We start from the raw sequence: 24,602 nt of genomic DNA on the forward strand, positions 1-24,602 counted from the left end.
GCACAGTTTGACGTGATAATAACTTATCTTGAGTTAAGCAACGTTGACAAGATTGCTTTATGGTTGCTTAAAAAGGAATTGTTATAAAATGTACATACAGTAAGTTTAAAAAAAAAAAGTAATGCCATGTAATTAAATTAATAGTTTACATAGCAACAGTAGATACAATCTTCAGTATTAAATTGCTGAGGAACCAGAGAGTCACTGGAAATGTTCATTAATCTTCGTGTTCTGGTGAATGACTGACCATGTATTTTGAAGAAATATTCACAAACCGCTTCAGCTTATTTTTTCTTCAGTAGAACTGGCTGCACTAAACACCATCGTAATACAGGACCCCTTCTATTATTCAAAACACACATATCTCTCTATGCAATATACAGTAACTAATTATCCACAACAGTTATTAATTATCCAGTTATTAATTTTACCTGTGTTTTACTGAATGTGCAGACACAGACACAAATATGAAAGAGGTGTTGTCAAGTTATTACACTACCAAAATCCATGAACTGCTGTATTTGACAGAGATTAGTTATCCAAAGAATGCCTTTTAAACTTTTTTTGAGACACTAACACTAGGAGTAAACAAACATGGAATTACAACTTTTTATGTTTTTATGTAAGCACTATGACTCATTCTCTTGCCTATTATTATTATTTCTCTTTTTCTCTTGATTTCTTAGCAAGCTATTCAAAGCAGAGATTCTGAATCTGGAGTTCGGCTTTCTGTGAAATCTGAGAAGACAGCTCTCATTGGAGACCTTTTTGCTGTATTTTCTCTACTGTACTGCAGTGGAGACTGAAGTTTCATGCAATTATGTAACTGCCTGGCAGCATGTCATTTCAGGCAGTTATAATCTGTTTTACTGCTTGTCATTTTCTAATACTCTGGTTTTTTCTCTAGCTTATGGTATCATGGATGTTATAGGGTTTTTTGCCTTCTACATCACAGTAGGAGAGAAAGCAGCCTTCATACCACAACTGCCAGGTTCATCTGAAAAATAAAATATATCTTGCTCTTCATGCCATCTTTTCTATTTACTTTTGCCTCAGTAGACAAAGCATTACACTCTCCCCTTACACAGGGAAAGAGGGTTTTGCCAATAGCTCGTATGATACTTGGAGGCTAAAACCGAACAGAATATTTGAGCTTAAGCCCTATTTAAGATTAGGAGAGTGCCATTTCAATACAATGAGCTAATCAACTGCATTCAGTTTGGTTTAGCAGACTGACAGATTTAACCCCATGATGGCAGGCAGCCAGGAGCGTGAAACAGCAATGGACCTAATTGGGTACAGGGCCATAAAGAGACAAGCCTCTGCTTTACTGATTAGTTTCAGAGCTTTAAAAGAAATACAAGCATTTAAAGAGGATTCCATGTGTCCTTGTATAGCGTTCATATATCTATGTGCTCTTCTATTCTCTAACAGGTTTCCTGAGCAAAATATCCTCTCTCCATGAAAGAATTTTGAGAACGAAACTGTATCCATGCTAGATGCCTACTACAAAAAAAATATCTATCATACCTAATTCTTCAGTGTAAACCTAAGACAAAAAATACAATGGACAAACTCTCCAAAAGCTTATCCCATTCCTGGCTAATGCAAGACATAGATTTTCTGTACAATGCATGATTTTATTATTTATAATTTCTCTGGTAATTCATTAATCTATACTGCAATAAAAATTGTTAAAGTATACACATAACTAGCTTGATGCAAGAGTTGAAAACTGTAGGCTTTTGCTATATGTGCTTCTGAAGATTTATTATCATTATTTATGATTCTGAAAATTGATTATTTATTATTCTGAAGTTTTATTATTCTAGAAGTCTCCTCCACATCTACAGAGCAGACAACAGAACAATAGGTCATATTCTGCTAAGAACCTTAGGAGAGTACCAGCATTTATCAACTTCTATATTTTCTTGCTACATGAAGAGGGAAATTATTTTCCATAGATCCTACTATAACGATACTGCTGGCTGCTTATAACAACTCTTTATTGTCACACTCCTAGCTTTGTAACTCAGCAGTGATGCCTTGGAGGTGAGTAGCCAAAAATCAGTGTGAGACCACCATTAGCATAGCTAGTAGTATGCACTCTGCTCACTCTGCAAACAAAACTAAAATAATATTATATGCTTTCATATTGTGTTTTATTTCTCTTTCAAGAAATTAATCTCCTTGCAAGGAGAAAACCAATAAAATGTATACATCTGAAAATGTGATAGGAGCCCAGAGAAAAGTGGATATGAAAACAAAACAAACAAAAATGCAAACTCCTCAAAACTCTAAGTTCTCAGCTAAGTTCTATCTCAAAGGAAGAAAGTACTTTATATCTATTTTCTTAAGGTAGTAATGATTTATTAAATTCCTTTCCTCATAAAACTGTTAGTGTTCTGCCAGGGAGGACCTGAATTTATGAAAGGTAATTTTAAAAGCATAGCCGGATAATTTAAAAGGAGAAAAGAATAATTTTTAAAAGGCAGTAAGTATTTTTAGGCTGCCATATGGACCAGGACAACATCGTAGGAGAAACATTTTAGTATTGCAAGTGACTTTGTTAGCAGTTCACCTTCAGCTAAAATACAAATAATGGAAGCAGTGCTGTACAAGAGCAGCTAAGTCGCTTGCAATCTATTAGCTATAAGAATATCAGAATAGTCAAAAAACTGTATACTACTGATAAATTTGTGACATAAAGTGAATAGGGATATAAAGTTGCTGCTCAATTAAATAGAACGCAGCTGTGATAATTCAGTGTCTCTATACGTCTTCCAATAATTAAGATCTCCCTTTTAGTTGGCTGGGTAAAATTCCAGACACAGTCCAATACATTTTGCTCACAGCAAAAAATAAAAGACATCATGTTTTGATCCCATTCTATCTTTAGATAGAATTTGAGGGATTTAATTAAATGCAAATTTCATTGTCAGTATCTGGAGTTCATCATATCAAAATTCTTTAACACCTGTTTTTCTTAAAACAATATTTTGTGTGTGTGTTTAGGCACGTGCTTTGTTTCTGTCATGTATGGTGGAGGTCCCTGAACATCTTCTCGTCTTGGTTCTATTTCTGAATTAATAATTTTGTTCAACCAGAAATATTAGCATGTATGGTAATTTAAAACCAAAAACCAAAAACCCGAAAACCAAACAACCACTTAGCCAAACAAATTTAGGATTACTATCCTTAGCTTAAAAAGGTATATGCAAGTTTTAAAGACCTACGGAAATCTACCTTAGCAAGGAATAAAATACCTTCACTGATCCATTGTGTACGTTTAAACTAGAGGCTGTGGAGGATAATTGCATGGATTAATCTAGTTACCTACATAGGATGGCTATAGTTATATAGTGTGGATTAAACTATACTACCTTTCTTCATCTAGTTCTCAAAACACTTTTTTATAGCAGAAATATAAAAGCTTTCACACTTTTAGCTGGATTCAAAGTAATGATTTATCACCACCAATAATAAATGCATGCATCTTATACACTAGTCATCCTGTCTAGTCTCAAGATACAAAATAATACATTTTTTTATGTGGCAACTACAGCTAAATCAGCTCTTCTAGACCTTTGCTGCCAGAAGAGGTCTACTCTTTAACATACTTTGCAGCTACTGCCTCTTTCTCAAACACCAGCTTTCATTGTCACTGTCTTGACTGCACCAACCTCGCACCAAGACAGAGAGAAGTTAACGTTTTGAAGACCAAAATTGTAAATATCAAACCCATTTGCACAGATTTGCAGTATGACCTACAAGCAGCTAGCTCTTAAGTTTCCAGTTTGAAATGAAGTATTAAGCACCTGTACAGCTGCTTCTTAGAACTCTTCTGAACTGCTAACAATGCACCAGCAAAAATTTTGTTATTGGGTAGATTAAGCAAGTTTAGAATCATAGAATAGGTTGGGTTGGAAGGGATCTTTACAGGTCATCCAGTCCAACCCCCTTGGAGTGAGCAGGGACAACTTCAGCTAGATCAGGTTGCTCAGAGCCCCATCCAGCCTGACCTTGAACTTTTCCAGGGACACGGCATCTACCACCTCTCTGGGCAACATGTTCCAGTGCATTATCACCTTCAGCATAAAAAATTTCTCCCTTCTATCTGGGCTAAATCTCCCCTCTTTTAGTATAAAACCATTACCCCTTGTCCTATCACAACAGGCCCTGCTAGAAGTTTGTCCCCATCTTTCTTATAAGCCCCCTTTAAGTACTGGAAGGCTGGAGAAACGTCTCCCTAGCGCTTTCTCTTCTCCAGGCTGAACAATCCCAACTCTCTCAGCCTGTCCTTGCAGGAGAGGTGCTCCAGCCCTCTCATCATTTTGTGGCCTCCCCTGGACCTGCTCCAACAGGTCCATATCTTTCCTGCCTTGGAGGGTCCAGAGCTGGACACACTACTCCAGGGAGGTCTCACCAGAGCAGAGTAGAGGGGCAGAATCACTGCCCTCAACCTGCTGGTCACGCTTCTTTTTATACAGCCCATGATACTGCTGGCTTTCTGGGCTGTGAGCGCACACTGCTGGGTCATGTTCAGCTTTTCATCCACCAGTATCCCCAAGTCCTTCTCTGCAGGGCTGCTCTCAATCCCTTCATCCCCCAGCCTGTACTGATACTGGGGGTTGCCCCGACCCAGGTGCAGGACCCTGCACTTGGCCTTGTTGAACCTCAGGAGGCTCACACGGGCCTACTCCTTGAGCTTGCCTAGGTCCCTCTGGATGACATCCCGTCCCTCAGGCATGTAGCCGCACCACTCAGCTTGGTGTTGTCTGCAAACCTGCTGAGGGTGCACCTGATCCCACTGTCTATGTCACTGATGAAGATATTAAACAGTACTGGTCCCAGTATGGACCCCTGAGGGACACCACTCATCACCAATCTCCATCTGGACATTGAGCTGTTGACCACCACCCTCTTGATGCGACCATCCAACTAATTCCTCATCCACCTAGCACTGCACCCATCAAATCTGTATCTCTCCAATTTACAGAGAAGGATGCTGTGGGGGACCATGTCAAAGGCCTTACAGATGTCCAGACAGATGACATCCACAGCTCTTCCCTTGTCCACTCATGTAGTCACTCCACCGCAAAAGACCACTAGGTTGGTCAGGCAGGACTTGCCCTTGGTGAAGCCATGCTGGCTGCCTCAAATCACCTCCCTGTCCTGCATGTGCCTTAGGGTAGCTTCTAGGAGGATCTGTTCCATGCTCTTGCCAGGCACAGAGGTGAGGCTGACAGGTCAGTAGTTCCCCATGTCCTCCTTTCTACCCTTTTTAAAAATGGGTGCCATGTTTCCCTTTTTGCAGTCACCAGGGACTTCTCCTGACTGCCATGGCTTTTCCAGTATCAAGGAGAATGTCTTGGCAACTCCATCATCCAGTTCCCTCAGGAGTTGGGGATGCATCTTGTCAGGTCCCACAGACTGCTGTATACCTCCAAATACTTAACTAAACAGCACAGAAAACTCTCAGGGAAAAGGCATTTACCCTTCGGAAGGAGTGATGGCATTATAAGGAACACAGCACAGAACTGCCCATCCCAAAAGCAGCTTGACAAACTGAGATGGTTATATCCAATTCCCAGATACTAGACAAACTTTTTCAGCCTGACAAGCAAAAGTTTTAAAATAGGTCTTTCGACAAAAGACAGCTTTCCTAGAGAGTCAATATAATAGCCTTTTAGACATTTGTGCCCTCCCCCTGTTGCCACATATTTAAAAAAGAATTCAAAACCTCTAGAAGTAGCAGAGCCAGCCCATGTGCAGTAATCACTGTGTGTGCTTAAGACCTTGGACCAAGAACATAACTGCATACTAACAACTTGTTTTATAGCTGCTAATAGAAAGAGGAGGTTCACTGAACAGCATTTCAATGGGCATTTAAAATAATATATAATTTCTGCGCAGATGAGAAAGTGATCTCAGAATCCTACAGGAACCAGGAATCTGCTGCTATAACCCTACTGCCAAAATCCTGTTTAAATTCAACCACAGTAGTACACATTCAACAGGAGGGCCAAAGAGCTGGTCCTAAGAGTGTAAAGTATCACTTGTACATAATCATCCTTCTCATATTCTGCCAGACAGAAGGCCAAAGAGAAAGCTCAACTTTTACCTTATCATAGATTCCAGCATTTGGAGAACTAAGCCAGAAGTTCCTTTAGGTACATTACAGATAATGTGCAAAAAACTAGAGATATGAAAGAAAAAATCGAGGACATTTATATTTAGCATGTTTTCTGGTCAGACAGAAGCTGACTGTGACTGACCTTTTGCTAAACATGTCTTAAGATACACAGAAGGAGGAAAGTATGGTCTGAGTAGTCAGGGTGAAAGTATATTATGCTCTAACCTTAACTGCAAGTAGAGCTGTAATAAACTGAAGGTGTGCTTTATTTTTTGCCTTTTTTTACTATAGTTAATAATTTCTAGAATAAACAACACTTCTTTAAAAAAAAAGGGAAATATTACACTGTGGCCTGAATTCTTCAGAAGTTCAGTTCATCTTGCCTGAAACTGTTACAAATACCCTTATTTTGCAATTAATATTTGCAAGAAATAAGTTAATACTAAAGACAGTATAAGAGTGACACAATCTTTATCTCTGCATATGAAAGAATTTCTGAGGACGAGGAAGCAGAGGTTTTGCATAAATACACGCCCAATTTTGATGTGGATGCATCAATATTAATATGACTGAATATAACTGTACTACTAGTCAGCAACATTCATGTAGGATTACCCCTTGAACATTTGGGTCTGCTAAAAATAATGAAGGCATTCAAGATTCCCAATAAAAATTCAGTAATATCTTTTGTAATAAGGAGTGTTAGGCAACCAAAACAAAGGGCTTGCTATATCTCTCTGAGAGTATAGCTGATTTCGTATTCTATTTTATTACCATAGTTTCAGTGTATTCCAATCCATCTGTCACAAAGGAACAGACTTCAGTGCCATCAGTAAGATACATTGTACCAAAGTTCATTATCCTGTTAGACTGTTTAAAGAAACTTGATGTATTTTATATTACAACCACATTAGTACATGCAAAACACCTCAGTAATACTTCTGAAATCTGAATGTGTACAGCAAGACAACACACTTACTGAAATTTGGAACCAACAAGTCCATCTCTGCCTGCTGAGCTGATTCACTATGCTGTTCATCGTGTCTGGTAAGTGCAAAACACTCAAGAGATTGCCCAAGCAAACGTACAACCCAGAACAGCACCACTACGCCAAGTCACACAAATAGCAATGCCCCTTTGTTTCGTTGAGTAATATATCATTATTAAGCTGTTCTTAACAACTTGTAAAATTTTGTTCAGAAGGTAAGGTAGAAACGGTGTGAAAACTAGCCCAGTAACTTTTATCTCCAGTATGTTTGCAGAATGCATATAACCCTTTCCCTGAAATACCAATGGCCCAGCCAAAAGCACTGTGATGTTCTTCCCTGGATGCATCCAGTGCCACTGTCCCTGAAGACGTGCAGCAGGGTTGAATGATGATTCCTTTAGAGATCTCTTGGGTTGGTTCATCATGTCAGTCTTCAAGACAGACACGAACATATGGTCTATACTTGGCCTTAAGCTCAGGCCTACCTTAAGCTTTGGAGGTGTCATTCCAACTCCATTATAAATACCACATCTAAAGAAGAATTTAAATTCAACATGTCATGTCATGTAAATTCAACTCCAGACAACTCCAGACAACTAAATGTTCTTGGGGTAGAAATGCATCTCATGAAAAACAAGTTGCTATTCCAAAGGAGAGTCTTTAAGTGGGGAAAAAAGTAAGCATTTTTGCTGTTTACCAAGGTTCCTAAAACACTGAGCAGTAGGCAAGTGAGCAGAATACTCTTTTAAAGGCCCTAAACCCCTGCCTACTTTTGCAGAGAAGCATTCAAACACTCGGAGCTGTAGAAAGCATATGGACACTAGGCACAAGCCTACTATTAAAGTCATTGAGGATACTTCATAGAAGTATTTATGGTACCTGAAAACTGTTCCAGCAGTTTGTCCTTTTACAGAGATGTATCGGAAGTATAGCTACAAATATTGCTCCAGTTCCTTCTTGGCCAAGACTTTTTGGTTTTTTTTCAATAAATAGTAATTTCCATCAAACTGAAAACCCTGTTTCTACTGTGAAATAGACGCTACAGTAGAGGAGCTTTCTTCTGCAATATGGTACAAACCCAAAAAACTCCCTCTTCCCCTCTCACCAAAGGAACCCCACCCTTGTGCCCTCAAGGAAAAGCCTGACGCATGGACTATAGCAACCTGCACCTCCTCATCTGAACAGTCTTCTTAGCTGCCAGTTTGTGTGGTGAAAATATTAGAAGGACATTTGTAGACCCTACCAGATAATTCTTTCTTGAGATATCCATTTATGAACAAGTTATCTTGGGCAAAAGTATGAACTTTAAATACTAATTGCTGAAATAGGTATTATTTTCCCATTAAGTGTTAAAAGAAGGATGTGATTCTTCCTGCAAAAACCTAATCAAGACTTAGAAGAAAGTAAGTAAGTATCTGGAAATCGCTTAGATAAATCTGTCTGACACCCATTTAGTCAGTAAGAAAGACAGGAGTAATAGTTCATGGAGGTTGATCTCTTCTGTCTTATAAGGTGCAGTTTATAAACTTCTGTAAAAAATTAGCATTTGTGTGCTTTTGCAGGAAGTTATATAGTAGAAAGCGGGAATACAAAACTGTCCCATAAGTTTCTCCCCAATCCTTCTAACTCAAAAGATAATTTGAAATTAAGGTTACTCATATCAAAACATTTTCTCTGAGTTTTCATCCTGTTAAACAGCGATTACGCACCACTGCTTGATGATTCCTAGTCACCTTAAATCGAACTGAAATAATATAAAACAAGTAAAAGAGTTGTACAGAGGTAATGCAGAGCAAATGTAAAATAAAAAAAAGCTTAGTTTATTTTTTTTAATTTCAGATAATATAAGCAGTGGGGGCAAAAAGGTAAAATAATGTGAAAGAGAAACCTCTAACAACTGGAAAAGTCCAACATAAGACTAAACATACCAAAACCTTGATTTTTAATAAGCTGGATACTCAGTTTTGTGTGATAATGAGTTGCTTCACACAAATCCAATAAAAAATGTAATATACTAGCTGATCTAGCTTAAATTCTTGACTTGTTTTCAGCTCTGAAAAAAACATAATAAAGATTCAAACATTTTCTGCAGAGCAACACAAGTGCTTCTTATTTTGTTGGACACGTTTATTTCTTTTCCATTCTGAAAATGACTTAAATCAGCCTGATGATTTAAATGCTCAAAACTCTGCTTGTGACATGTCACTGGGCTGTATACAGGCTGGTCTGTTTAAATACTGGAGTTAAACAGCCGTTCTCACAGCCATATAGCTACAAATGCCTGCAGAGTTTCTCTAGACTTTTAGCTGATCTATGGATTTTTAAAATCATGTTCAATAAGATACTGTAACTATATATTCCAACACGCCTGATGCATTAATATGGATATTTACGAAACAAGTATTTATAGCAGCTCATGCCCCAGTGAAGACTTAAAATCTAAATGCGGCACAAAAATGAAGCAGAGCAAAAGCAGAGCAGAGCAAAAAGTTTTTAATGGGGAATTAATTTCTTCAAGATGAAACTCCTTTAACAACCTACCGTTTCTAAGCAGTTCCCAAAGCACATCAGGATACACAGATCTCAGATTTTGCTTCACCCTCGCCGTTCCAAAGTCATGTCTTTCAAGTTTTAATGGCTTTGCATAGGCACTTGCATAAGAAAGAGGCCTAGAATTTTTGTTGTTGAAAATCTTGGATGGCTTCATTGCTACTTTGCTATCTTTTAAGTCACTACATCTCCACAGACCTGCATGTGCACCTTCTGTGACTAAAGCCAGGGTTTAGCACAAGCTACAGGAAGTACAGTCTTCCGTGCACTTATAAGAAATAACCACAGCACCTTGAACATCATCCTATAGCAAACAAATGGTGGCAAGTGAACATAAAGTATTTTAGATCTCTTCAAATAAGCACCAGCCTATAAACAGAAATATTACCATAATACATTATTTTAAATAAGAACATTAAAGTACAATTTAGATATTTTAACTCTGAGGTTTTGATTTGCATACCTCTGCCACCAGTTTACTTATTCCAAAATTACATTTACTACAGTCAACAACATACAACATTGCTTTGGGCATCATATTTCATTTTTCCCAACTGCAGAAAGATGGGAAAATGTGCAGTCAAGTTCCAATACGCATCCTGTCTCCTGAAATGATCACGCTAAAGAACAAACCAGGCCTCTGGTCACTCTCGCAGCCCAGTAAATCTCATCGCCACTGGCACATCCGCATTTTTAATCTCAATCTGTCAGCACAGCGGAACACACACACCAGCATACTTACAGCAACATTCTGATAAATCCGACATTACTATTACATTGTAAGCAGCCTTACATAAACAACATGCTTTGGTACCCATAGATAACAGGCTGGCTTTCCAGGTACTGTGCCGCAGCAAACACTGCAGAGAGACCTGAGCAGGGGAGCAGTCTCTTGCGGCACTCTGCCTCACAAGTGACTTGCTTGAAGGCAATTCTGATGGAACATGTGCTTTTATAAATGCATAATACTACAACATATCAGATAACACAGGAAACCGGGGCATACAAAAAGTCCAGGTGAAGTCTTCAATATGCTGTCAAAGGTGTTCTCTCTGTAACTGTTGACATTCAGGAAAACTGTTCAATACTGCAGAAATTCTTGGAAATACAAGACGTAACATCTTTCTTACTAGCCCTGTGCAAAAATTTCTCAGGGTTAGGAACCGCTGTTTACAAATGAATTCTGTAAAAATAAATAAGAGCAATTGTATTTTAAATTATGATGAGAAGTATCTAACTGGTTATATTTTTATTTTTGCCATTTTCTGTGTCAAGCATTTTTGGCTTTCACATGCATAAATTGCAGGAAAATTACAGGACAGAACAGCCTCCATTCAATGTTTCATCAAGAGAAAAGAGAGGAGTGATCTAATTGCTTGCTGTTGTACAAGTAATGCACAATATAAAAGCAAAAAAATCTTCTGCTCTTTTGAAAGTGTTTGATTACTGTCAAAACTAATGATCCAATCTTTCAAGTGTTATACTATAAATATAAATCCTACACTTGCATGAATTTTGTTGAAGGCGGTGACACTGCATGAATTGCAAGTTTCTCATTAATGCATTAACTTACAGCCATTGCAATGAGCTGCTTCGAAAACCCGCTTTTAAATTACTCAAGAAGGAAAATAAGCCCCATGTTAATATTACAGCTTCTGAAACCTAATCCTGAAAAACAGAAACGACTGAATTCAATGGAAACAACTCATGCATGTAATGATATGTCTACGTGACACTGTCTACATTAAAACATTGCAATAGCTGTGCTTTTACATAGCTATTACACATTAGTTGTGATGCTTCAGCTAGATCACATTTTGAGGACAATCAAATGTGGATCTACCATGCAAGACACTTCATGACTGCTCTGTGGTCTGTAACACAGACCTTGGGGTAAACCATAGGGTTGATAGCTCAGAGAAAGAAGGAGCATCCTGAGCTTCACCACCCCAAGCTGCTAGGCTGTACTCAATAATCACAGCATTCATTTTAAAAAAAAAAAAAAGAGGGAAGGAGAAGAATAAGGCGTATTTTATGCTCTTTGATTGCAAAGTAAACTTCATAAATAGCATGTCTTTTTAGTCTCCAAACAAAACACATCAGTAGTCTTCAGAGACCAGAACCGCTGCTATTCATTTAAACCATGTGTTGTTGATCCTCTTTTATAATGACAGTACATGTTAATCAATAGCACTATTCCACAACTAAATAACATGCAAGAAGAACTGTATTATATGACTGGAAATAGCAAAAGAATCACAGAATACTTTAGGAGAGCTCTGGAGGTTACCCAGTCCAACCAACCCCTCCACAAAGCCGGGCTCACCTCAAAGCTACATCAGGTAGTTGAGGACTGAATCTCATAATGAATTTAAAATGAGAAAGAGCTTGGAAACACAGCACCTTTTAGTGGCTTTGCACAGAAAACAAAACACTTCAGAGCTCCCTTGCTCATACACTGAACGTCTACCTTATCAGCTGAGTGCCGTATGTGAAGTTCCTTATACGAACAGAGCTTATTTTTCAAATATGAATCTGAAAAAAAAGTAATTTCTCCATTAATTCAATAGACTCCAGTCTACTTTAGCCCAAACTAAATTATGTCCAACTGCATTATCTTGATACAAAGAAAGAGGCAGGGCTACTAAACTTGTGAAAACACATTCCAACATACACTTTTAAACATGTGACCTTCTCACCAAGGACAAATCCGCTTTCATGCTTTTAATAAACACGTCAAAGTAACACACGGGTTCTCAACCTTCTGATTCATGGGTTCATCAATTTTTTCATAGAATCATAGAATGATTAAGGTTGGAAAAGACCTCTAGGATCAAGTCCAATCATCAACCCAACACTACCATGCCTCCTAAACCATGCCCTGAAGTGCCACGTCTACACATCTTTTAAATACCGCCAGGGATGGTGACTCCACCACCTCTCTGGGCAGCCTGTTCCAGTCCCTGACCCCTCTTTCAGTAAAGACATTTTTCCTAATATCCAACCTAAACCTCCCCTGATGCAGCTTGGAGCCGTTTCCTCTCGTTCTATTGCTAGTGACCTGGGAGAAGAGACCAACACCCACCTCACTGCAGCCTCCTTGCAGGTAGTTGTAGAGAGCGAAGTGGTCTCCCCTCAGCCTCTTCTCCAGACTAAACAACCCCAGTTCCCTCAACGTCTCCTCATAAGACTTGTTTTCCAGACCCTTCAGCAGCCTCATTGCCCTTCTTTGGACATGCTCCAGCACCTCAATGCCCTTCTTCTACTGGGGGGCCCAAAACTGAACACAGTATTTGAGGTGCGGCCTCACCAGTGCCGAGTACAGGGCCACAATCACTTCCCTACCCCTGCTGCCCACACTACTCCTGATACAAGCCAGGATGCTGTGGCCTTCTTGGCCACCTGGGCACACTGCTGGCTCATGTTCAGCTGGCTGTCGACCAACACCCCCAAGGCCTTCTCCACTGGGCAGCTTTCCAGCCACTCTTCCCCAAGCCCCCACAAAACAGTATTCACTGAAACCTTTCAGCACAGGAGCCAACAGCAGTCCTCAGAAGCTAAAGATCCTCCCACTTCAAAGTCTTACAGTCTTAATGATTTTGCAGTATTTTCCAAAATCTGTAAGCTTTATTTTTTTAAATTGTATTTCAAATCTCTTCAGAAATTACAACCTGTTGGACTGCAAATGTATGCACTGCTGTTTAGAAGCTGGTCTCAGGCAAGGAAATACCAACAGAACCAGAAAACTTGGATAAGTACATTCATCCCATCCATCTCAATTGGATGACAGCTGTGAAGCCTAAAATGTGAGAATTTCAATTCCTGCATTTATTAGCCATACCAGCAATAACCGCCCAAGGAACCATCAACTTAAAAGTACTTACAATGATGGGATGTTACATCAATAAGGACTGCAAAGTGCCTCAAAAGCAAAGGAGGCAACTGTTACCAGAATAGAACAATATGACAATAGAATATTCCAGCAATGCTTTGGAGATTCTCTGCTTTCTTAAACCCCACATGACAGCAACTTTTATTGGCCACCAAAGGCTGAAATTAACTGTCATTTAGGTCTTGCTCATGCTTTCAGGACCCAAATGTTTCATAGTTTGCTGAAACTACAGTCATCCTACAGAATTCTGATCTTGTTGCAGATCAGAAAAAAACCTCATCTTTCCAAAGCATTAGCTGGACATACAGCAAGTCCCTCCAAACATCTGCTATTTGAACAGGTGGTTGCAAGCTTTCTTTGAAGAGCAGAAGAGGCGACAGGGAGCATCCATGTACAAATACCAGAGGCTCATATTCGTTCTATTCCCATTGTACATTCTGAATGTGACACTGCCAAAAGCGGTCTCCTAATATGAGATGTCTTAAAATAAAAGGCACAAAGTTGTACAGTACAATTGGTTTTGGGAGAGGGGTTTTGTCAAGTATAATAATTGGGACATTTTTTCCTCAGCTGATGGAATATTAAAAAAAAACCCACAAAACCAAAGCACCACTGTCCAGCCAAAAACCAGTGGTTATATGCAGCTATGTAGTTGTGTCCTGACAAATTTTATTTCTAGTATTTAATGAGAATTCAAACATCAGCTCAGTAATATACAACTTTGTACCTAAATTACACTTCATATCCCATAGAGTATGAAAATTTATGTCCATACAACAAGGAAAACTTTAATTTCACAATACTACAGATGCATTCAAAATACTCCTCCTTCTCTGAAGAATCTGAGCAGCCAAGTGTCTTTAAATAGCCTTTGGGAACTGATAATACCTTTGCAACCAGAACACACTTTTAGGCACATCCACCATATTTCATGAAATCCTACTGCTTGAATGCATTATAAAGGGGAGGAAAAGAATGCTACTAGGATACACAGCAGCCAAAAGCTCTCTCTGGGAGAAGTGGATGGTTTTCTGTAAACGAGGCTCCAGAATGATTCTATGACAATTATGTGACTTCGCTACTGAGTGTCAAAACTCTGACTTCAGCAGATGTTTGCACAGTACCTCCGCACTATGAGTCACCTGGGACTATCCTGCTTTCACATCATCAAGAAAACGCTTCATTCATGCAGAATTTGGCGAATAGGGAGGGCAGCAGTTAGCTGTGCTCAGAGGAGTGTCATTACCATGCAACATCCTTCATAAGGATACTCTAGGTTCAGATTTCTGTCAAAGTAGTAAAAACAACATTAATTTTCTATTTCACCGATGTAAATTTCTGTATTTTGGACAGATTTTTTTTAAAAGGCTACCTTGAACTCTGTAACCACATTTTTACTGTGTTATTTTGTGAGGTGCAGTAAAACTAATATTTCTGTAAAACAACATCAATTAAACCCACTTCTTAGAGAGCATTTGAAAGAAAGAGACAAAATAATTGGTCAGACCAGGAGCAAGACCTGTGCTTCTGTAGCCATTTTGCACCAGCATGCTTGGGATTTTTCGGCTGGAGTACAAACAGCTAAACTTGATTTTGAGTGAAATTTTCCAAATTATATATGTTAAAAAAATCAGTTTGACCCATGTGCCAGATTTATGGCACTCGTGCTGGGATTTGCCGAGTGTAAGGAGCGCTACACCTGCCTTCTATAAGACACCAGATCTGGCGAGCTAGGGTCCCAGCACTGGCAAGGTTAAGGTGCTGGGTCCACGATTTTGCAGCACTGTTGCACTAAGATCTTCCCAGTGCATTTCTGTACTGAATCGCTTTGCTTTGGTGCAGTGCAATAGAAGAAACTTACCTTCTCTCTTACTATAGCAACATTTTACAGCTTTGCTACAAAAATAATAATAATCAACAGTACCTAGAAACCCAGCTTTCACCTAGACTGCTGGTAACAAATCTGAGCTGCTCCAAAAGGACAGGTACAAGCTGAGCTGTAAGACGCAAGGAGGGGGTTTTCTGCCAGCCCTACATTCTCCTCCCTTCCCTTTAAACCCCACCCCACCCCACCACCAGAAAAGTCAGCCCCCTTACCTGATAATATCATCGTTGTGCCCGAGGAAGAATTTCTGGCTGTGCTCTCTGGTGTTATAAACCACGCCGACTCCAGCAACGAAGTAAACCACCTCTTTGCCTGCCGTGTAGTACAGGTTGTTGCGGCACTGGTGACCCCGGTACCCGTAAACCCACTCCAGACGGAGCTGGCATCTAGGAGCTGTCCGATCCGCCATGATAACCAATCCCCTCTCCCCACAAGCACGCACAAAACCTAGCGCTGCCCCTCCTTCCCTTAACTCCTTCCCCCCTTCAGGGTTTTCCTCTTTAAAACGTTAAGCGGTCCCTGCCAAGCTGCCGAAGCTTCAGGTGGCACTTTCGAGCGACGATCTTAAATGGAAAACACATTCGGGGATCAGGTCTGCTGCCGTCGCTCTTACCGCTGCGCTGCCACCATAATCTGCTGCTGCTGCTGCCACCGCCCAGGAGGAGCAGCTGCCGCTTCCCCGCTGCTGCGCGACCCAGGCAACTTCTTGGGGGAGAAGGTAGAACGCAAAAATACACCTACATAGGCAGCAGCAGACAGGGCTTTTTCTTTCCGAAGGCAAAGTAACTTCTGTGCGTCACCACCACCGCCACCTGCCAAAGGCTCCCTGCTGCATCTCCCGTATTGCACCTCCTCGGCTTCCTGCAAAAAGCTTCCTCTTGGGTGCTCTTCTTTGCAAGATAGCTATCTCTGGGTCAAGACTGAAAGAGAGAAAAAAGAAAAGCCGTGTTTTTCAATTGCAGAACGAGTACGTATTTAAAATGCAAAGCGGCTACTTGGGGAGGGGGGGGGACGACGTTGTTTTCATCCCTGCTGTGGCAGTTCTGAGAGGTCCAGGGTCTCCTAAGCCTTTTCAGGAGGATCCAGTGCTCTGAGTCTTCATGTGAGATACTATTGAAAGAAAGGATTCGTATGCAACATCCAGCATAAATATGGTAATATTGCCCCGTCTTTCTTTATCCCCTAGCAACCCCAAACTTCCTCCTTTTCGCGTCTACAGCAACTGTGTAATTAAAACAATTTCATGTTCCCATTTTTCAGTCACAAACCACTCCAGTTTGCCATGAGGTGTGTGTTTGGGGCTTGTGCTTTTATTTACTGTCATCCTTTGAAACGATGCTCCCCAGGAACACGTTTGTTTGCTTCTCCTTTTTCTAAGGCAGGATTTGTACTGTCATTATCAGCCCAGCGTGGTTGCTGCATGTTGTGATAACGCACCCACCACTTTCAAGTATCGCTCAACAAGAGCGATACCAAACCCAGCCCTCCAGAAACTCCGCCACAGCCGCAGGGAAGAGAATGCTAAAATCAGAGGAGCAAACCCAAAGACTCACTCATTGTGCCAGAGGGAAGGGAAGCAAAAACTACCCGCTGCAAGGCTAACCCCTTTGCCTTTCCGCACACAACACGCCTCGCATTCACCGTCCGCAAGCGATGCAACCCGCCCTCAATGAATTACGCTCCACACTTGAAGCAAACCTTGGAGTAAAGCCTGGCACCGCACCCAGAGCAACAGCCTCCAGAGGGAGCGTCGCCTCCCGCCGCCCCCAGTCCCTGCGGCGCTGGGCCCGGCGCTGCCCCCCCGCCCAGGCTCGCAGCCGCCGGGGCGGGCGAGGAGGGGGCGGCCCCCCGGGAGGACGGACCGGCCGGCGGCTCCTCCCTCAGCGGCGGCAAGGGCCGGGTTCGGCGGGCGAGGGCGGCGCTGAGCCGTCCCGCCCCCGCGGCGCCTCACGGGGACGGGACTACAACTCCCAGGGTACCCCGCGGCCGGGCGCCGCGCTGAGGGGACGGCGAGGCGCGAGGCGGTGCCACCAACGACTCTTCCCGCCCTTCCGCCGGCGCTGTGGCTGTCCCTCAGCCGGGGCCGACGGGTTAGGGGCTGGCAGCCCTCCGCCCGAGGGAGCCACCCCGGGTTTCCCTTGCAGCCGCATTGCAGGTTTTACCTCATTCCTCTATTTCCATCAACAATCTGGAAAAAGAGCGTCAAATGTCGAATACAAGTCCGCACCCGATTCCTTCCCTCGAACGTTGTGTCTCGTCCTGCAAGTCACAGGCAAATTTAAGCAACAGAAACGTTCTTGTGGTATGGCATTTCCCATTCATAATTGCATCCAAAAGTCTCACAAGGCTTTGGAAAAATGAAGACACAACACAGTCAGCCCATCCTTCCTTTGCAGACAACCTTTTACTCCATTCAGTTGTTTTCCCATCAGTTAACCTGGTGCACCTCACCAAAACACACACCTTGTGTTGTCCAAACGCATACAGCCATTAAAATGATTGTTTGTCGTTGCTAAGCCTTCAATCCATTACTACAAAAGCCCTTTTCAAAAGGAATAACAACTGAACATATAAAACTGCAAATATATTTATGCCACATGTGTGCTGATCTCTGTGATTTAAAATCTGTTGGGACAAGTCCTTTGCCTTGAATTAATTTCCCTTTGGTAATATGCCAGGTCTTCAGCACAGAACATGTGGTGCACCTGTATAAAAGACCTCCACTTCCAGTGGTCCTTGAGGAATGTAGTTGCAAAGACTTTTAACGCTCTTATTTAGTCATGTTAAAGTCAGTTCTGCACGTAATTTGAATGCTTTTAAAAGCTATTTAAAATATTTCAAATTCACATAGGGTGTAGCATTTTCATGAGTGCCTTTGTGACCAGCTTCCACTCGTTTAGAAAAACTTAGGGACTTTGAAAATTTCAGTAATATGTAATTGCTAAACCAACCCTCTCACTTGCCTCCTTTTAGGTAACTGTTTAGAAAATGTGTTTAAAATAATGAAAATGTATTTAACTTTTATCATAAAGAAACTCTTAAGGGTTTAAGAAATTTCATTTTCTTATATTTGTTTTTACAAGATTTACTCCTGGAAGAACCTTGTGATGCCCCGTAATAAACAAGTTAATGTTTCTTGTCTTAAGAGCAAATAGTTTAATATTGAGCACCAGTTTCTGTCCAATAAAGCTTGTCCTGAAAAATTTCTAGGATCAACAGCATTAATAATAAGGTGATATATTATCTCTGAATGTCAAACTGCTAAGCTACATTGTAATTAGGAAATAATATTTGCACTTTAGGCATACATTTGAGATGACGGAGTCTTGATGTAAACACAGTATTTTGTCACCCATGGCATTGTCCATTAGGTATGCTATGGTAATGTTTTAGTTACCAGCACGTGGGTAATCATTTACACTGTTGTCTTAGCGTTTCTTTCCTTCTATCACCAAAAAAACCTGCTAATAAAATATAGCCAACGTTTTGTTGACTTTGCTCACCTCTCTCTGCCGGGTCACATAGCGGAGTTGGGGGGTCCCACTGATGACTCTGCCACAGGGATCTACATGTGGGTACGAGTTTTTTTCTCCTAGAAGAGAAACCTGATATAGCCTCTCACATTCTTGCATATTCATACTCTTTTTGTAGGCTCAGAAGGGCAGGAGCAAGAATACCTTTACAGAAGATGGGTGTTGTATTACCCACAGGCACACGAATCCACTTGTGCTGGAAACCTGTGTGAAGTATCTTCACGTAGCAATGAAACAATTTCAATCTCATTATTTTATTTTTGTCTGCTCTGAAACATCAGAATGTGGAAAATTATTTTGTCAAGTAGTGGATGTGGGTACCTAATAAGACTTCCAATTAATTATGAATTCTTCATCCTTTCTCATCTCGCTGAACTTCATGTTTCAGCCTTCAAGTAAAACCTTGGCATACTTTTTTTATTTTGTGATATTTAGTATGGTTGAAGTGTGGAAGCATTAAACAATAGCCATTGTTTTACTAACAATATATGCTCAGTTTTAGGAAAAACTATTTGTTATCAATCATTGCCATTATTGTAGCAATGAGGTATACTAGTCATGAACCATCGCCCCAAAAAACCTCGAAGCAAAACCTTAAAACTAAACACGTGGGACTACAAGTTCAGTTTTGGTTATTTTCCTATAATCTGTACTCTCAAGGATTTTGTGAGATTTTTTTTGGTGATTGAATTACCTTTCATGGTGAGTTTTTTGTGTATTTTTTTTCCAACTTAAAAAAACCCAAAACAAACCCAAAACATTATTAGTTCCCTACTAGGAGCTGTCATGATGCTAAAAACATGGCATGCTCAATACTGCAACCTACCGTTCCTTGTCAATACAACATAAACATCACTGACACTTTCATGTTTTCTTTTTAGTGTTAATACTGGGCATAAGTCTAACTGAATGTAATTCTTGAGATAGAGGCCTAACAACATAAGCTTTATTTTAGATTGGCAGCTGTAAAAAACATAAATGGAGTTCTGGAGTCCTCAGTATCACAAATATGAGAAAAGCTGGGAGGGAGCAATATGAACCAAGGCAGAGTGTGAACCTCAGTAAAAAAGGGCATTTACGTTCAGAAAAAGAGTAGTCTGAATATATTTCCAATTTAATGTAACTCTTGTAAAAAGCAACACTTCAAAATATATTTAAGAACATTTAAAGATACATAAAAATTTGCAATAGCACCACCATTTTCACTCCTTATTGTGGTAAGAAGCCTGTTAGCCTAGCCTAGTACATATATCCCATGACATTTACTTCTTCTTTGATGTTAAATGTAAACCCAAACTAATGTAGCATCTTGTATGAGTTGTCCCTGAATGACAGTTGTCACACTTGCTCTCTGCCAAAGGGACCCTTTGCTGCTGCTGGGGTTTTTGAGGGGCTTGGGCGGGGGGGGGGTATTGTGGGTTTTGCTGTTGTTGTTTTGTTTGCTGGTTTATTTTAAAGCATGCCTTGTATAGAATATGTCAAAAAGCACCACATCTCCAGTAAGTCCAACCCTCTGTGATATATCCTGCCCACTCTGTACATACCTAAGAGCTGTGATTAACAATGTACACTGAGATTTTCTCTCCCAGAAACATCTGTGTTATGCCCCAGATCTTTGCTACACAAAATACCATTTATAACATATTTTCATGGATGAATGTAACAAATGTACAGCAGATACACAGAGATTGCATATTAATTGGTACTTCAAAATTAGTACCTCTTATCTGAGCTGGAAATAATTTTTTAAATTATATAAAATCTGTAAGAACTTGGGGGGAGGGATCAGAACCAGGAACTGTGATCTAGTTCTGTTTGTTTGTTGCCTGGCATTACATCAGTCCAATCCTAATTGATGCCTCTCAGTGACTTTACAATTTAACTACAAAATAATAATGGGGGAATTGGCTCTAAGCTCTTATTCCTTGTGGGCGGAAATACTGATTTGCATTGCTGAAATGCTAGGATCTGGCCAGCAATAGTGTTAGGGGAAAAAGAAAAAGAAAAGATCAAGTCTTTTTCATCCTCAAACGCAAAGCAAGCCTGTTTCTGAATGATTAGAGATACCATATTCTTTCAAACCCCAGCCTGGAGAGAGAGAGACAGTCCTTCTGACCAGTGTGAATATATTTGCCTTGCTTCACATCTGCATGCAGTCCAGGACTGCCATATACAGCAGATCCATAAAAAACATCTGTCTTAAGTCTTCTGTGACCATCCCTGCTCAGAGCCCAGAAGCACAGAGTAAACAGCGTGGTCCGCAGAGACCCTGCCAGCCTCTGGAGCAGCCTGGCTGAGCCCATCGTCCCTGAAGGGTCTCCCAGACCTAACGGGAGACCTCACCTCTAAGGGGTTACTGCCAGCCTTACCCAGACATGCATTTGGAGCTGTCTTTCTGTAATCTTTTCGTGGAACCTCAGTAATCAATTTACAATTATTACCACTGTTGCAGAGATCTTGATCTTCCCACTTCTCCCATTTTTTCTGTCACAGCAAGGATGGTGGTGTTCCTCCCCTTTCAGTATGCTGGCTGCCATACTTGACTGCTTTCTTCTTACGATGATTCATCTGAGACATGTCTAAATCTTGCCACAAGTTTACATAACTGTTTCAAAATCTGACTTTTCCAAGGTGAGAGAACTTTCATCCAATCTTTTAATTCTCTTGAGCACACAAATAATACTTCATTGTTCAGGTGGCAGCAGATCTGTTGCAGCTAAGCATCTCTCTGGATAGAGTGACCTCTCATGGATAATGCCGGTACTCTGTGAACAAGGGAAATTTTTTCTCAGCTAGGTGTAGGAGTAAGAGAATAGCAGGACTAATAAGAAACTAGTAACAAAATTCATGTTAGGCCCAGATAATTTCTACTGCTATAACATAATGAACCACAACAGCATCTCATGTAACAGTTAAAGATTAATTATGTGAAATTCATTAATACAAAAAGTAAATGATACTTCAAACATAGAACAACACGTGTAATTAGACTGCGTTGCAGATTTGATGTTTACAATCACCATGCTCATCAGGATGCCGAGGTTGAGCAGCAAGGGACGGTTCATTACGAAATACACACCTATGCACAAAATCCTTCATTTCCTAGATTACAGAATGAATTAGCATTTTATTGCAAAGTAGACCATTTTAGGTGTCCTGATTCTCTGTTCTGGGACTCTCCTGCAGGTGTGCTGACAGGGAAGCACAGCCTCTGCCCCTCAGCTGCTCTGTGCTCCAGGCTCGCGCTGCATATGCTGCATTATGACACACTGCAGATGTGACCACGTGGGCTTGCTGAAGCGACTCCGCTGCCTTGGCTACGCAGAGTGACTCAGATATCTGTCAGGTGATGGCACACGCAACTCATCTAGATTCCCTTCAATAGCATTAGCACATGTTGTAAGACATCTTGGCCCTGCTAGTCTGTTGTTAGAATGCAGAGCAACAAAGGGCACGAGCTGAATTAGAAGCAAAACTTCTCTTACGCTTTTTGCATTTAATTTCTAAATGCTGTAACATATTTCTCTTTATTCTCACTACTCCCTGTGTACTGCAACAATTACAGTACTGCATTGTGGGGTTGTTTTATACCCTACCTTATTTGCACTTTAATCTTGTTCAAAATCCTTTGAAACAAAAAGCAATAATCCACCAGAACCAGAAAATTCATTGAATTGCTGTCATAAGGCTAGGCAAAAAAGCTTGACAACACGGGATAAATGACATTCAGCAGCAAGGAAGGAAATAAATTAGAGCCTCAAGCACTGAATACTGACTCCTCAACTAGGCCCTGCACACCCGTAGCCATGGGGACAATTCAAATCTCTGCTGCACTGAGAACGCAGTGCTTTCTTACCTGAGTTTTGTTCTGCTTGACCTCAAAACATACCTGCTTGATACCAGGACATGGAAAAGCAAGCTGAATCCTTCTTCCACCATTCCTCCTGTTGTCAGGATATTGCTCTCTTGTTCGGTCCACAGGTGCCTGCTGTCTCACTGTAGTGTCAGAGAGCTAAATTCTGCTTTTTCCAGCAATTCAGTTCTTAACATTAAGACAGTCACTTAGAACAGACTGATTTTCTGATTTTTTTTTTATGAAAAGGACTAACGTTTCTTCCAACTCATTGTGACTGAAGTTTCAGTATTTTTCAGCCACCTGTGATTAGTTAAGGTAGAAAAAACCCAAAATATCCACAAAAATCCCAAACTCTTACCATGCCTGCAAGTTACTTATTGCAAAAGTATATTCATAAAGACCCTTCACATCTGAAGTCCAGTCTCTGTGAACTCAATCATAAAAAAGAGAACACAGTAAAGTGAAAAACCGTCTAAAACAGTATTTCACAGGAAGAGAGATTAATTGCATATTTCTTTTACTTCATTTATCTTCCTCATACAGAGCACAACCCTACAATAGAACATATTCTCCATGCAGGACAGATGGATTAACAGATTATTTGCATCAATCTAAAAGAAAACCCTCCCACCCAACACATGCTTAATGCCTATGGCTAAGGAGTTTGGGTTTTTTTTCCCTCATTGTACTTAATTTGTCAGGATACGGAAAGAACCCTCCAATTGCAGCTCTCTGACACCTTCTCAGCCGAGAAAGCAGTATGAGGCTCCCACCAAGCGGAAAAAAATGCAGGTAGACTGACCTGACTAGAGGACCAGTTCTCTTTTTCATAAGAACGATAGCAACATAGCTGAAAAATGTTTGGCTTTAATTTTCTTTGAAAATTTTAAGGTTCAGCTTCTGTATTACTTGTTCAATGTGTCTCCAGAGGAAACATAGGCATCCTAAATACAGCTTCTCTTGCAAAACCTCCTAAGAAAGGAAACTGTTAAACTGTACTACAGATCGTTTTTTGGTGTGGTGATCAGAAGGAATGACACATTTCACCTCACCAGGGGTCTGACTGTGTTTTAATGGTCCAATTCTGACAGCAATACAGCCACCTCTGCAGTAGTTAACACTGGCTGTAACAACCTGATCCGATTTCAGTCCCGTTTCCAGCATCCATACTTAGCTTTCTTCTTCCTCTGGTGTTTTCCAGCCCTCCCTCCATGTAACCCAAGAGAAATTCCCCCATTCTTTCTCCCCGCTGAAACTAGTGCACCAACCTGACTTTTCTGACCTGGCTTTGTCCGAGGAAGCTCTTCCTGACCCACCAATTCTCTCTGCATGGAAACTGCACTCCTACGGACCACAGGGGAAAACACGCTTACTAGAATTCACTCTTGTTCCTCAGCAACTTGAAATCAGCTCCTAAGCAGGAAGGATTTTTATTCAAGTAGTTTTCTGGAACAACTTGCAGCAAGAAGCAAGACAAGAAAAAACAATTCTGAAGGCATGTTCAGCCAAGATGCTACAGAATTGCACACAACAGGTAGTTAAGAACGATCTGCTAAATTACTCATCGTAATAGCTTAAAGTGACAAAAATGGCAAGACATCAACATTTTTATGTACTTTAATCAGCTAAGAAGGTGGTTTCATATTCTCTTCTAATGTTAAACCACAGCTTTTTACGTTGTATTGAATTTTACATTTACAAGACTAGTGGCGTTATCCTACATCTTACTAATACTGGAACAATGTCATATTACAGGAGTAAA

The 24,602-nt window shown here is 40.6% G+C and overlaps 1 protein-coding gene across 1 annotated transcript in view; it reads right to left on the reverse strand.

Moving 5' to 3' along the window:
• The window catches only part of EML6 (EMAP like 6), a 122,619-nt gene extending 106,196 nt beyond the window's left edge, over positions 1 to 16,423 (reverse strand). The window contains exon 1 of the mRNA XM_009503780.2: positions 15,664 to 16,423. Coding sequence (XP_009502075.2) covers positions 15,664 to 15,860 — 197 coding nt within the window. The 5' untranslated portion in view covers positions 15,861 to 16,423. The remainder of the gene's footprint in view (positions 1 to 15,663) is intronic.
• Positions 16,424 to 24,602: the final 8,179 nt, after the last annotated feature.

The sequence above is a fragment of the Phalacrocorax carbo genome, chromosome 3, assembly GCF_963921805.1.
Source record: "Phalacrocorax carbo chromosome 3, bPhaCar2.1, whole genome shotgun sequence".
NCBI lineage: Eukaryota > Metazoa > Chordata > Aves > Suliformes > Phalacrocoracidae > Phalacrocorax > Phalacrocorax carbo.